Source organism: Rhincodon typus, chromosome 3 (assembly GCF_021869965.1).
Source record: "Rhincodon typus isolate 14 chromosome 3, sRhiTyp1.1, whole genome shotgun sequence".
NCBI lineage: Eukaryota > Metazoa > Chordata > Chondrichthyes > Orectolobiformes > Rhincodontidae > Rhincodon > Rhincodon typus.
Window position 1 is genome coordinate 101,466,453 of NC_063334.1, and position 13,602 is coordinate 101,480,054.

The window sequence follows — 13,602 nt, forward strand, 5'->3', positions numbered from 1 at the left end:
TGTTTCCTCTCCACCTATCCTCTCCTCTATCCATCTTCTATCCGCCTCCCCCTCTCTCCCTATTTATTTCAGAACCCCCTTCCCCTCCCCCATTTCTGATGAAGGGTCTAGGCCTGAAACGTCAGCCTTTCTGCTCCTATGATGCTGCTTGGCCTGCTGTGTTCATCCAGCTCTGCACCTTGTGTCTCGGATTCTCCAGCATCTGCAGTTTCTCCTGTCCCTTATCATTCACTCTGCCAGTTCCTCTGTCAGTGGCAGACCAGATGGCTGGGAGTAGTAAGGGTGAGAATGATTTTAGGTGCACTGGGAATTGGAGACTGAACTGCATAAACTGTGACTGGATTGGTTGTTTTGCTGAGCTGCTGTAGCAACCAGACACACTGGTGACCAATGTTAACGCTGCTGATCGTTCCTCCTCCTCTGGAAGTCCAGCTTGTTGTAAGCAGTTATTAGTTAGGATGCAGGCACCTCTGGCCATCTCAGTGGCTGTACCAAGCTTTGTATCTTCAGCCTCGTCTCAAGAGGTTGCATCAGTGAGGAGCCTGATGGTTTGTTTGGGATAACAACTCCGCAGAGGACTGACACAGGATTATCAACAGCAACCAAGAAACAGAAAAACTATAAGCTCTGACATAGATTCTTGATGAGGAGGGGAATCAAGGGTGAGGGAAAGAATACAAGAATATGGATGCGGGAGTGTTGAATCAGCCATGATCCTATTGAATGGTGGAGCAGGTTTGAGGGGCCAAATGACCTCCTCCTCTTGTTCCTGTTTCTTATGGGCTTGTCTTTTTCTGACAGCAAGCACACATTCCTGTGATTTTCATATTCGTCATAATATCCCAAGAGTATTCTGTTGTCTGATTTCTTCTAGTTAAACATTCTGCTTGGTGCCGTATCCCTTACTCATCAGGCACCTTACCCAGCTGACACCCTACTGAACTGGCACCCTCCCTACTCATCTAGCATCACGCTGGCTGGCATCCTACCCAGTTTGAATGTGACTTACTTTGGATCCTGACACTCAACCCACCTGACATTCTGACACCCATCCCCCAGCTCACTTTCCAGCCCCGCCTCCTCCCTTCCATTCCATCTACTGACCCTCCCTTCCAGCTACCAACTGGATTCATCCCTCCCATCGACCAACCAGGTTGTACCAACTACTGGTGTCCACCAATCACCACCATTCTGCTACCACCCTGCTCCCCCCTATCCCTCCCAATCCAATCCTGAAGAAGGGTAATACCCAAAATGTTGACTTCTCCTTTCCTCCAGGTGCTGTCTGGCTTGCTGTGTTTTTCCAGCCTCCTATTTGTCCACCTGATAGTGTACTTATCTGCTACCCTACTCTCTCAATGCTCTAAGATCGCACTTACCTTATGTACTTATCATTCAATAGCAACTGTCAAAGTGGCTGTCGGAACCTTTAAATGTCAGAAAACAGTGGCTGACTGTGATGAAGAGGGGACATGTTTTGCCTTGTTCTGATAATTCTGTGCTTTGAAAGTGCTGTCAGAATGGAAATGCTGCTTTCCATTTCTGATGGAGCCCTGAGCTATATCCCCTGTCAGAAATGTGGGGCTCCCTTCCGCTGGCTTTAAAAAAAAAGGAAGGGGCAGTGTGGCAAACTGTGAGATTGCCACTCCTTGGAAAACTTGGCAAAGTTTTGTGTTTGCAAATGTTCAACTTGAAGAATTTCAATTCTCATCCAAGCCCCAATGTTAGACATCTAACAGAAGGCAATAGAGGTATTGAGACCAGTGACAAAGGCAGAACTGTGTGTCTTTAGAGTGTTTGTGAAATGTGACCCTAGATCAATGGAATGAAATCATCAAGGGGCAACTTGTAGATGCAGAAGAGATAGGAGCTAATGTCCGATCTGTGGGGTCTCCAGAGGTGATGTTGCAGATGTGAGAGGAACATGATTGTTAGACATGCGTTAGCAATATCAGGACAGCATGATGGCTCAGTTTTTAGCCGAGTTTGATTCCAGCCTTGGGTGACTGTTTGCAGTTTGCACATTCTCCCCATGTCTGTATGGGTTTCTTCTGGGTGCTCTGGTTTCCTCCCACAGACCAAAGATGTGCAGGTTAGGTAGATGGCCATGCTAAATTGCCCATAGTGTTCAGGGACGTGCGGGCTAAATGGGTTAGCCGTGGGAAATGCAGGGTTATAGAGATAGGGTGGGCCTGGGTGGGATGCTCTTCGGAGAGGTGGTGTGGACTCCGGGCCGAATGGCCTGCTGTAGGGATTCTATGATTCTAGGTAGAAAACGCCTTACACAAGTTAAGTCCCACTCTATTAGCCTCTGTACAGAGAGGGTGTTGGAAGATGACAAATACTGCAAAAGGGTTGAGGAAGAATAATGCAACATGGTCATAGTGATTAGACTGAAATCATGTTTGTAGAATGTGCCAACTTTCACCATGAAGTTGTTTGAACATTAGCCCCTTGATGGACATGGCTGCTGCCAGTGCTCACATACTGATGCCCCTCTCGTTGCCTGATACGATGATAATTTACAGTAAAATACCAAAACAACAAGATCAAAGTAGCATTTAGGGCTACAATAGTCAAATTAATGAAGTTGCTCATCAGTCATGTTACATATGTCCCTAATAGCATTGTGCAAATCCTGGTGATGTTTTAATGTTGTATTGATGATTGGACCATTATCTACCATACCCAGCCCTGTCTCTGTTAAGACCCCTGTCCTATAACACTTCGAATGTGGATTGACTTCTTCAGTTTAGCATCCACCAGTGATCATATTCTTTGTTTGGGGAAGGTGTAGGTTAGCATGGTTATGCATCACTGTCAGATGTTTGTGCAGAAGTTTGAATTTCTGTGTATTTGTATATATCTTTAATACAGTGATGCTTGAATCTAGGTGTCCCTAATTGATCAATGGACAGGATGAGAAACTATGATTACATTTTTATGAAAACATCTCAGTATTACATCATGTATGACATCAGCATTGATGTAACTGTGCAACTCAGTCTCTCTTCAATCACTTCCAGGAAATAGAGCTTGATCACATTTGTGCCAGAACCTCTTAAATCACAACTGCTGGGATTAAGCTGTTCTTTCTAGTCTGGCCAGCTAATGTTTAGTCTTAAACATAGAACTGTACATCTAGGAATAGGTCCTTTGGCCCACAATGTTGTGCCAAACATGACACCAAATGAAACTAATCCCTTCTGCCTGCTCTTGGTCCATATCCCTCCATTCCTTGCATATTCATGTGCTTATCTAAAAGTGCTTTAAATATCCCTTATCGTATCTGCCTCTACCACCACTCCTGGCAGTGCTTTCCAGACTCCTGCCACTTTGTGTGAAAAAACTTCCCCTCACATTTCCTTTGAACTTTCCCCTTCTCACCCTAAATGCACGCCCCCTAGTATTAGACATTCCAACTCTGGGGAAAATGATTCTGATCGTCAACCCTATCTATGCACCTTAAAATTTTATAGACTTTTATCAGGTCTCCCTTCAGCCCCCTGATCATCGGTCTCATGGTTCTGGAGACCATAGGGAGCGCAGAGAGAGACCAACCTGTGCTTGGAGGAGCAGCTCCACAGACAATCTCTTTATGAGTTCTCGCTGTGCTCTGACTGAATTTCCCCATATGCTCTGCTGTTTTTGAGGGCCAGGCCACCCCACCCACACCCTCACCCTCAACCTCCTCCCCTGCCCCACACACATGTGCACACACACACTCACACCCCTGGCCCACACACACACACACACACGTGCACACGCCCTCACACCCCCACCCCTGGCACGTGCATGTACATGTACGTACATAAACGCACGTGCACACCTCCCCCCCAGAGTGATTACACTTTGAGCAGCTGCCCTTTACCATTACTGAGCGTTCTTTCTCTCATGTGAAGAGTTGGAGGAAGAGAATGCAGTCCCCTCTCTTTGCATTGCTCCTGATGGTTCATGTGTCAATAAGCTAATCTCCTCCTAGCCTCTTTACAATTGTAGGTGGCCCAGAGACTAGGCCCTGTATTGGAAAACTGACCCTTGAACGCTCATTTACCCACTATTCCTATTGTCTTAAAGGTAAAGTCGCTATCGTCTTATCAGATCTTAGGGCCACTTTCCTGTTAGGGAGAGGAGACTGGTAATGGTTTAACCTGAGGGTCAACCCACCTCAAACAAGGGAAGAGGTTGAGAAGGAGGAACCTTCACAGTTAGCCCAGTTGCTCTGGGAATTGAACCCAAGCTGTTGGCGTCTGTCTGCCTCACAAGCAGCCGTCTGTACTGTCTTTGACCATGGGAAGTGAACTTTTCATGTTTGGGACTTTCAGGTTTCTGATCAGCAGGACTGGATGAAATACCCTGTTATCATATCCAGATTAAGTGTCTCCTTTCCTGCTTATTAAATAGACAGCTTCCTATGTGAATATTCTGATTGGGCGTTTTACTTTACAGCTGGCAGTATATTCATCTGCAATTTATTTGAACAAGGTGATTCTCCTTGTGGGCAGTAATCAGGAGTAATTACTGCTCGAAACACGACTACAGGGTAGGAACGTCTGGAAGTTGGAAACAGATTCCTAATGTTCCTTATTTTTAATAGGTCATAAATAGCAATATGCGACATGAATAATAATTCACCGATTACCATTTCCAGATGATAGATTGGGATTGGAAACATGTGAAATGACAGTGCAAAAAGACTGTAGCATAGTCAAGCAGTTCAGAAGGACTGAAGCATGCTAGCTAAGTTTGAGATAATAGCCTGTTCGTTATTCAGCTCAGGCACTCAAAGCGACAGTGCCCTGTTAACAGTGTCAGTGAACTTTCAAAAGTTCTTTATACTTTTGGAGTTGTGCCAAAGTTGTTTTATTCTATTGAATCATAATTTCAAGCACAAGTGGTGACTCCCCTCACTCATTCCATGCCTGCTAAGGTTGAACTTTGTGGGGGACATATAGAGTCTTGCTAACCCACTCCTCTGATCTGTCACCCATATTAAAGGAGGCTGTAAGGTGTCAGACAGCTCACCTGCCCTGAGGGTTATTCAGGCCCCTATGTAAGGACTTCATTCTGCCTCTGCCAAAATATTTAGTCCATGAGAGGGTGATGGAAGGCAAAGCAAGCGACCCAGCAGCTTTCACTCCACCTACTGCTAGCAGGAAGGAAGAATTATAGAATCAATACAGTACAAATGAGGCCCTTTGGCCCATCGAGTCTGTGCCGATTAAACTGTTCTAAATTTAAACTAGTCCCGTAGCCCTGAATTTAGGACATCTCAAGTACATTTTAAAGGTTGTGAGGTTTCCTGCCTCAACTACCCTCCCAGGCAATGCATTCTAGATCTTCTGGGTGAAAAATGTTTTCTTCAAATCCCTTCTAAAGCTCCTAACATTCAACTTAAAATTATGTCCCCTTGTTTGCCCTTCAACTAAGGGGAAAAGCTAATTCCTATCCACCATGTCTGTGCTGCTCAAAATCTTATACACTTCAATCAGGTCTGCTCTCAGCCTTCTCTGCCAATTACTAAGCCAATTTACTATTCATATTACAGCACTGGAGGAGACTATATGGCCCATCATATTCACACCAAATAACAAAGATCTGACAACACATATCCCATCTTCCAGCATTTGACCCGTAGCTCTGGAGGCTATGGCAATGCAAGTGAATATCAATGCTGCTTAAATATTGCAAAAGTTTCTGACTCAGACACTCATTCAGACAGTAGGTTCCAGGCACCCGCCACCCTGTGGGCAGGAAAACTTTCTCGTCAACTCTCCTCTTACCTTCTACTTTTTGCCTTAAATCCAGGCTTTCTTTCCTAGTAAACTCCTCAACTGTAAAGAAAGTGCCTTGAGATAGCAAGAACTGCAGATGCTGGAGTCAATGATAACACAGTTGTGGAGCTGGAGGAACACAGCAGACCAGGCAGCATAGGAGGAGCAGGAAAGTTGACATTTCGGGTTGGGACCTCTCTATGCCACTCATAATCTTATAAACCACTATGAGAACCCCTTTCAACTTTCACCCTTCCAAGGAAAACAACCTCAGTTTATCCAACCGTTCTTCATAGCTCACCTCAGGAACTATCCTGGTAAATCTCCTCTGTAACCTCTCTAGAGCAACCACTGGAATACACCTTATTTGGCCTCACCGTCAAAAATGTTATTCCCCCATCTTCTCCCATTCCCCATGGACTCCCTGATTTGTCCCCACCCCCTGGCCCTCTCCCCTGCCTCACCTCACTGGAATCTACCATCTGTGCCATCCTAAAATCCACACTTATGCAAGACAAGGAGACATCTACACTTCTTCAGGACTTGCTTGTAATCCAAATGAATACTACTGTCTTCTGGTGCTGCTGGGACTACAGCTGCTGGTCTATGAGATTGTCTGGCAGTCGCCCCCCGCCCCCCCCCCCCCCACCCCCCAGACTGGGACTTACCTGTCACTATGGAACAGAAGTCTCACTCTAATCCAACTGTGGTCACCTCCAGCATATTATTGCTGTGAAGCAGCCAAATTTCATGTCACAAGATGCTGATTGACTGACTTTTAGCCCAGAGGACATAACCCAAACCCCATAATATCCAACCCAAAGAAATTTCTGATCTCAATCATCTACAAAGTGAGAGCCTGGGACCTGCTGAGGTTTTGAACAGTGCTTTATAAATGCAAGTCTTTACTTAATTCTTTTCCATCTGACCAAATTATTGAAGAAAACCATTGATATAGGCTTGAACCAGGATATATTGACGTGCCGGGGAGGAACAGGGAAACTGGAGACAGAAATGGGTAGAATGCTACAATCCCTCGCCCTTTTCTCATCATTGTCAGGGTGTCAGACAGAATCAGTAACTGTGTTACTGAAGCCCCAACAATAACAATCATTTCAGATGATCAAGCGTAAAATAAAGTACCATTTAAAAAAAAATTTAAATCAAATTCTCATAGAATGACCTTTTGTTAAACTGTGAGAACCATAGGGTTCATATTTTGTGGAGAAATCTATAATGTAGCGTTGCACTTTTACTTGCTGCCACCAGGGGATGTCATTGCTTCACTTTTCTGTAGCACATTCTGGGGAAATGATATCACTGTAAACACCTCTTACCCTGATTGCTGCCAGACATCCAGGATTCTATCTAAAACAGATCTAGTTTTTTTTTGGGAAACAAAAGAGCAAAATTTGGTGGAGATGCAGCAAAGTTTGGGAAGGGGATGTGCAGGTGGTATTATTGCCAGACCTATTCATTCAGAGACCAGGGGAATGTTCTGGGGAATCCAGGTTCGAATCTGGCCATAGCTGATGGTGTAATTCAAAATCAATTTAAATGAAAATCTGGAATTAAGTGTCTAATGATGACCATGGATCTGTTGCCAGTTGTTGGGGAAAGCTTATCTGGTTCACTAATGCCTTTAGGGAAGCAAGCTGCTGCCCTTACCTGGTCTGGCCTACCTGTGACTCCAAACCCACAATAGTATTGTTGACTCTTAATTGCCCTCTGGGTAATTAGAAATGGACAATAAATGCTGACTTAGCCAGCGACATTTACATCTGTGAACGAATAAAAGAAATTAAAGCACAGTAGCAACAAGCTACCTGTGAAAAAAAGATAGTTTGGATGGAATTAAGATACATTCTTTCCAAGGGGATTGACCAGGCAAACAAATCCAGAACTTCCTGGATGATGGAAGTTATAGTGAATAAAGTGTGCTTATGACAGTTTGTCAGATAGATAGTACAACAGAAAACCAGGGTAAATATAAAAGTTTCAGGGGGATTTGTAAAAGTAAAGAGAGAATGAGAAGACACTAGCAGCTAGCACAAAATGGAATTCTAAAATCCTCTACAAGCATATAAATGATAAAAGGATCACTTGGGCCAGTTAGGGACTATAAAGGGGATTTATGCTTGGCATAAGAAGATGTGGCTGAAGTACTAAAGAAAAGTTTTCAGTCTCTCAGTATGAAGGAACAAGATATTGCCCAGGTCTTGGTGAAAGATGAACTACAACAGACATTTGAAGAGTTTTAAATTGGTATGGAGGAGCTATCGGGTATGCTGCCTGTAGTTAACATTTATAAGGCACCTAGACCAGATGAAATGCATCTGAAGATATTGAGGGGAGTGAGAGTGGAAATTGCGGAGGCACTGACCATAATTTTCCAATCTCCCTTATACTCAAGAATGGTGTCAGAAGACTGGAAAATTGCAATTGTTACACCCTCATTGGAAGAAGGGCCTGTCAATTTAACTTAGGTAGTCAGGAAGTTTTCAAAACAAAATCACCAGTCATTTGTGTAAATGTTGGATATAAGATGTGCCAGCACTGACTTGTTAATGATAAATCATGTTTAAGTAACTTGCTGGAGTTCTTTGATGACGGAGCAGTAGAATTCAATGAGGGTTTTTAAATTCACCCACGGGTTTTGGATGTCACTGGCTGGGCTAACATTTATTCCCATCCCTAGTTGCCCTTGAAAAGGTGGTGGTGAGCTGCCTTCTTGAACCACTGCAGTCCATATACTATAGGAAGAGCCTTAATGCCTCTAGGGAGGGAAGTGCAGGATTTTGACCAAAAGACAGTGAAGGAACAGCAATATACTTCCAAGTCAGGATGGCAAATGGCTTGGAGGGGAACTTGTTACTGATGGTATTCCAGGTATCTGGTGCATTCGTCCTTCTAGATGGAAGTGATTGTGAATTTGGAAGGTGTTGTATAAGGAGCCTCAGTGAATTTCTGCAGTGCATCTTGTAGATGGTACACACTGCTGCTAATGAGCATGTACTGAGCAATATTGCTGTTGATATCTGTACAGATTTCCAAAAGGCTACGTGATTGCAAATCTAGGTTGTGTATCAAGAAACAGGGAGTATCATTTGATGGATGGTTGTTGGATTGGAGGAAGCTTTACAGTGGAGATACCCAGCAGTTGGTGTAAAGAGCTCTGCTCTTGCTGATTATCATAGACCCAGGCGTGTAGAGCATAATTTCAAAATTTGTAGATGGTACAAATTTTGGAATATTGTGGAGGATAGTATAAAACTTTAAAAGGTCAACAGCAAGATAGTGAAATGGATGAACAGCTGACAGATGCCATATAGTACAGGGAAGTAACATGTGATTAATTTGTCTAGAAAGAATGCAGTGAGACAATATGAAATAAGAAGTACCAATCTAAATGGGGTGTAGCACCATAAATCACTGGAAGTGGTAGGACAGGTTAAGAGAGCATTTAATAAAGCATACAGCTAGGCTTTAACAAATAGGGCATAGAGAAGAAATTGTGGGGGTCCTGGCTGATATATTTGCATCATTGTTAGCCATGGCTGAGGTCCCAGAAGACTGGAGGGTAGCAAATGTTGTGCCCTTACTCATGAAGGGCTGCAAAGAAAAACCTGGGAATTATAGACCAGTAAGCTTAACATCTGTGGTAGGTAAGTTACTTGAGAAGATTCTGAGGGATAAGATATACATTTGGAAAGACAGGGTTTGATTAGGAGTATTCAGCATGGCTTTGTGGATGGAAGATCATGCCTCACAAATTTGTTACAGTTCTTTGATGTGACCAGGATAATTGTTGAGGGCAGGACGGTAATCGTAGTCTGTATGGATTTAGGCCTTCGATAAGGTTCCACAGATAGGCTGCTCTGGAAGGTTAGATCGTGTGGAATTCAGAGAGAGCTACCAGATTGGATACACAATTGGCTTGATGGTAGGAAGCAGAGGGTAATGCTGGAAGGATGCGTATCTAACTGGAGGCCTGTGACTAGTGGTGTACCTCAGGGGTCAGAGCTGGGCCCATTGCTGTTTGTTATCTATATCAATGACTTGGATGAGAATGTACAAGGCATGATTAATAACGTTGCGGATGACACTAAAATAGGCGGGTATCGTGGACAGTAAGGAAGGTTATCAGAAATTGCAGCAGGATCTTGATCAGTTGGGGAATTAGGCTGAAAAATGGCAAATGGAATTTAATATAGTTATGTATGAAGTGTTACATTTTGGAAAGTCAAATCAGGGTAGGAGTTTCATGGTGAATGGTAAGGCCTTAAGGAGTATAGTGGAACAGAGGGACCTTGGAGTGCAGGTGCACGGTTCTCTGAAAGTGAAGTCCCAGGTAGACAGGGCAGTGAAGGAGGCTTTTGGCGCACTGGCCTTCATCAGTCAGGGCTTTGAGTATAGAAGTTGGGAAGTTATGTTGCAGTTCTACAGGATGTTACTGAGGCCGCACTTGGAGTATTGTGTTCAGTTTTGGTCACTTTGCTACAGGAAGGATGTTATTAAACTGGAAAGAGTGCATAGGAGATTTACAAGGATGTTGCCAGGACTCAAGGGACTGAGTTATAGGGATAGGTTGGACAAGCTAGGACTATTTTTCTTTAGGGCACAGGAGACTGAGGGGTGATCTAATAGAAATGTATAAGATCATGAGAGGCATGGATAGGGTGAAAGCACTCAGTCTTTTTCCCAGGATTGGGGAATCGAGGACTAGAGTGCATCAGTTTAAGGTAAGAGGGGAAAGAATACATGGGAACCTGAGGGACAATTTTTTTATACAGAGGGTGGTACACATATGGAATGAGCTGCCAGCGGAAGTGATTGAGGCAGGTACATTAACAACATTTATCAGGCATTTGGACAAATACATGGATAGGAAAGGTTTAGAAGGATATGGGCCAAGTGCAGGGAAATGGGGTTAGTATGGATGGACATTTTAGTTGGCATGAACCATTTTGGGCCAAAGAGCCTGTCTCTGTGCTGTAGGACTCTGACTCTGAGTACAAAAGGAAAACAATGATATTAAACTTATATAAAACACAGATTCCACTCTAACTGGATAGACTATTGTGTCCAATCCAAGACACCACGTTTTAGAACGGCTTTGAAGGCATTTGAGATGGTGCAGAACAGATTCACAGGAATGGTTATTCTAGAACTTCAGTTACATAGAAGGGTTGGAGAATTTGGGTGCTGTCTCCTTGTAGAAGAGAAAGTCGAGAGGAGGTTTGACAGAGATATTCCAAATCACAAAGGCACAATTTCTAAGTGTGTCATTTCAGGACCCCTCAGGATCCTATATGTTTCAATCAAATCAGATTTTATTCATTTAAATTCCAGTGGACACAGCCTTAATCTATCGATCCTTTCCTCATAATGGGTTATGGTGGATGACCTGTAGTTTCCTACTTTCTGTCTCACCTACTCTTTGAGTAGAGTAATCACATTTTCTAGTTTCCAATTTAAAGGACTCTTCCTTGATTCTGGGGAATTTTGTAAAATTAAACCAGTGCGTCAATTATCTCACTAGCCATTTCTTTTAAGACCGCAGGATGATGCGTCCCCGGTATGGATGATTGTTTTAAAAGCAGAGGTTGATTCGGGTGGGTCTGTGCACATTGAAATTTAGAAGAATGAGAGGCGACCTTATTGAAACATACAAGAATCTTAGTGGGCTTGACAGGGTAGATGCAGAGAAGTTGTTTCCCCTTGTGGAAAAATCTGGGACCAGAAGGCCAAACCTCAGGATTAAGATGGAGATGAGGATGAATTTCTTCTCTCCGGGAATGGTGAATCTGTAGAATTCTTTACTGCAGAGGGCTATGGAGGCTGGGTCAGAAAGTGTATTCAAGGCTGAGATAGATGTTTAATCTGTAAAGGGACTGAAGGTACGCAGATAAGGTAGGGAAGTGGAGTTGAGGGTTATCAAATCAGCCAACGTATTATTGAATGACAGAGCAGACTCACAGCAGAAGTTGATCACTGAATGTATTCAAGCCTCATTTAGAGAGAATTTTGATTAGAGAAGGAGTCATGAGTTAAGGGGTACAGGCAGTAAAGAGGAGTTAAGGGCACATCAGATGATCCCATTTAATGGTGGAGCAGACTGGAGGGGCTGAACGGCCAACGGCTGCTTCTAATTCCTGTGTTTTTATGCCAAGATTCTGTTCTCTGGAAATTGCCTGCAGATTTACCTTCATTTTGTCACCTCCCTGTTTACTTTCTCGAACCTACTCAAAATGATAAAAATCAGCCACATCCTCCCACCTAACCAACACTTCCATTACTCCCCTCCTGCCTTCATTGCTTTGTCTTTGAGACAGACACTTTTATTATCATAAAGCAAGTGAGAATTGGCTCAGAGATGCATTTTATTGGAGCTGTTTTGACTCTCGGACCATAAAAGTTCTTCTTTTATCCACTATGTTGATCACAAGTCCAATTGAATTCATTGTGTAATACAGTGCAGGAGGAGGCTATGCAGCTTATCCTGTCTGTGTCAGTGCAATTAGCCCCACTGCACCCATTGCTCATCCTCTGTAACCCTGCAAGGACTTTTATTGTACACTCCTTAAAATTCCCTTATTTCATGTAATGAACTGATTGTAGAGATGCATCGATCACTCGAAAATGATATAACTGTAGATTCTACTTTTTTTCTTGTAGGATGCTGTTGAAGAGATGAAATTTGTCCTTGGAGGACCTATCTCTAAAGTGGCAGCCCTTCAGGATTGCATGTTGCAGCAAAGTGATTCTGCTGGCATTACTGGTAAGTTGGTAACAGCATGATATCTACTAGCAGCAGGACTTTCATACCATCTAGCGGAACAGAGAAACATAGACAATTGTTTCTGTGCTGGCTGAGAAACAGTTAATGAGTCTAATCCTACTTGCAGCTTTTGATCTGTAACTGTGTAGGTTACAGAACCTCAAGTGCACATCCAAGTGTTTTTATGAATGTGCTGAAGGGATATATCTCTACCATCCTTTCAGTTAGTGTGTTCCAAACCCCACCAAACTCTGGTGAAAAAATGACTCAATTCCCCTCTAAACCTTATATCAATAAGTTGAAAGCCACTGGCAACAGAAATAAGTTCTTCAAACCCATTCTATTCAAGAATTTCTGATTTACAGCAAACACAGTTCTTTTCGTTTCCATTCTATTAAGGCCTGGGATCAATTAGCTCAATTGGCTAGATCGGTGATCTCTTTATCAATCTCTCTCCTCACCTGAGGTGTAGTGACCCTCATATTAAACCACCATCAGCTGTCTCTCTCTGTCTCTCTCTCTCACTTTCTCTCAGAAAGCCCTATGGTCTGGTAAGATGCTGGTGACTTTTATTTATGCACCTCAATTAAATTTCCCATCAGCCTTCTCTGTTCTAAAAGAAACAATTCTAGCCTATCCAATATTTACTCCAAATGTTTTCAGTCCTGGAACCATCTTCATAAATGTGCTTTGAATCCTCCCGAGTCCTGTCATGTCCTTTCTGTAATGTGGTTATTAGAACTGTATACTGTGCTGTAACTGTGGTCTAACTTTTAATTTCAGTTCTAACATAATCTCCCTGCTGATACATTCCAAGCCTCAGCTAATTAAGGAAAGTATGTGTTCTTCACCTTAACTGTCCGTCTTGCTATTTTTAGAGCCCTGTGTACTCTAAGTTTTCTCCATTACCCTATATTTTTCAAAGCCCTACTATTCACTATGTATTCCCTTGCTCTGCTTGTCCTCCACAAATGCATTACCTTACACTTCTGCAGATTGTATAAAATTCCACTCGCTATTTTTCTGGCCATCTGAACAGTCAGTTGA

The 13,602-nt window shown here is 43.1% G+C and overlaps 1 protein-coding gene across 1 annotated transcript in view; it reads left to right on the forward strand.

The window, feature by feature from the left end:
* Positions 1–13,602, forward strand: part of thbs4a (thrombospondin 4a) — a 100,384-nt gene that overhangs the window by 17,283 nt on the left and 69,499 nt on the right. Inside the window, exon 4 of the mRNA XM_020527102.2 lies at positions 12,453–12,555. Coding sequence (XP_020382691.2) covers positions 12,453–12,555 — 103 coding nt within the window. The remainder of the gene's footprint in view (positions 1–12,452; positions 12,556–13,602) is intronic.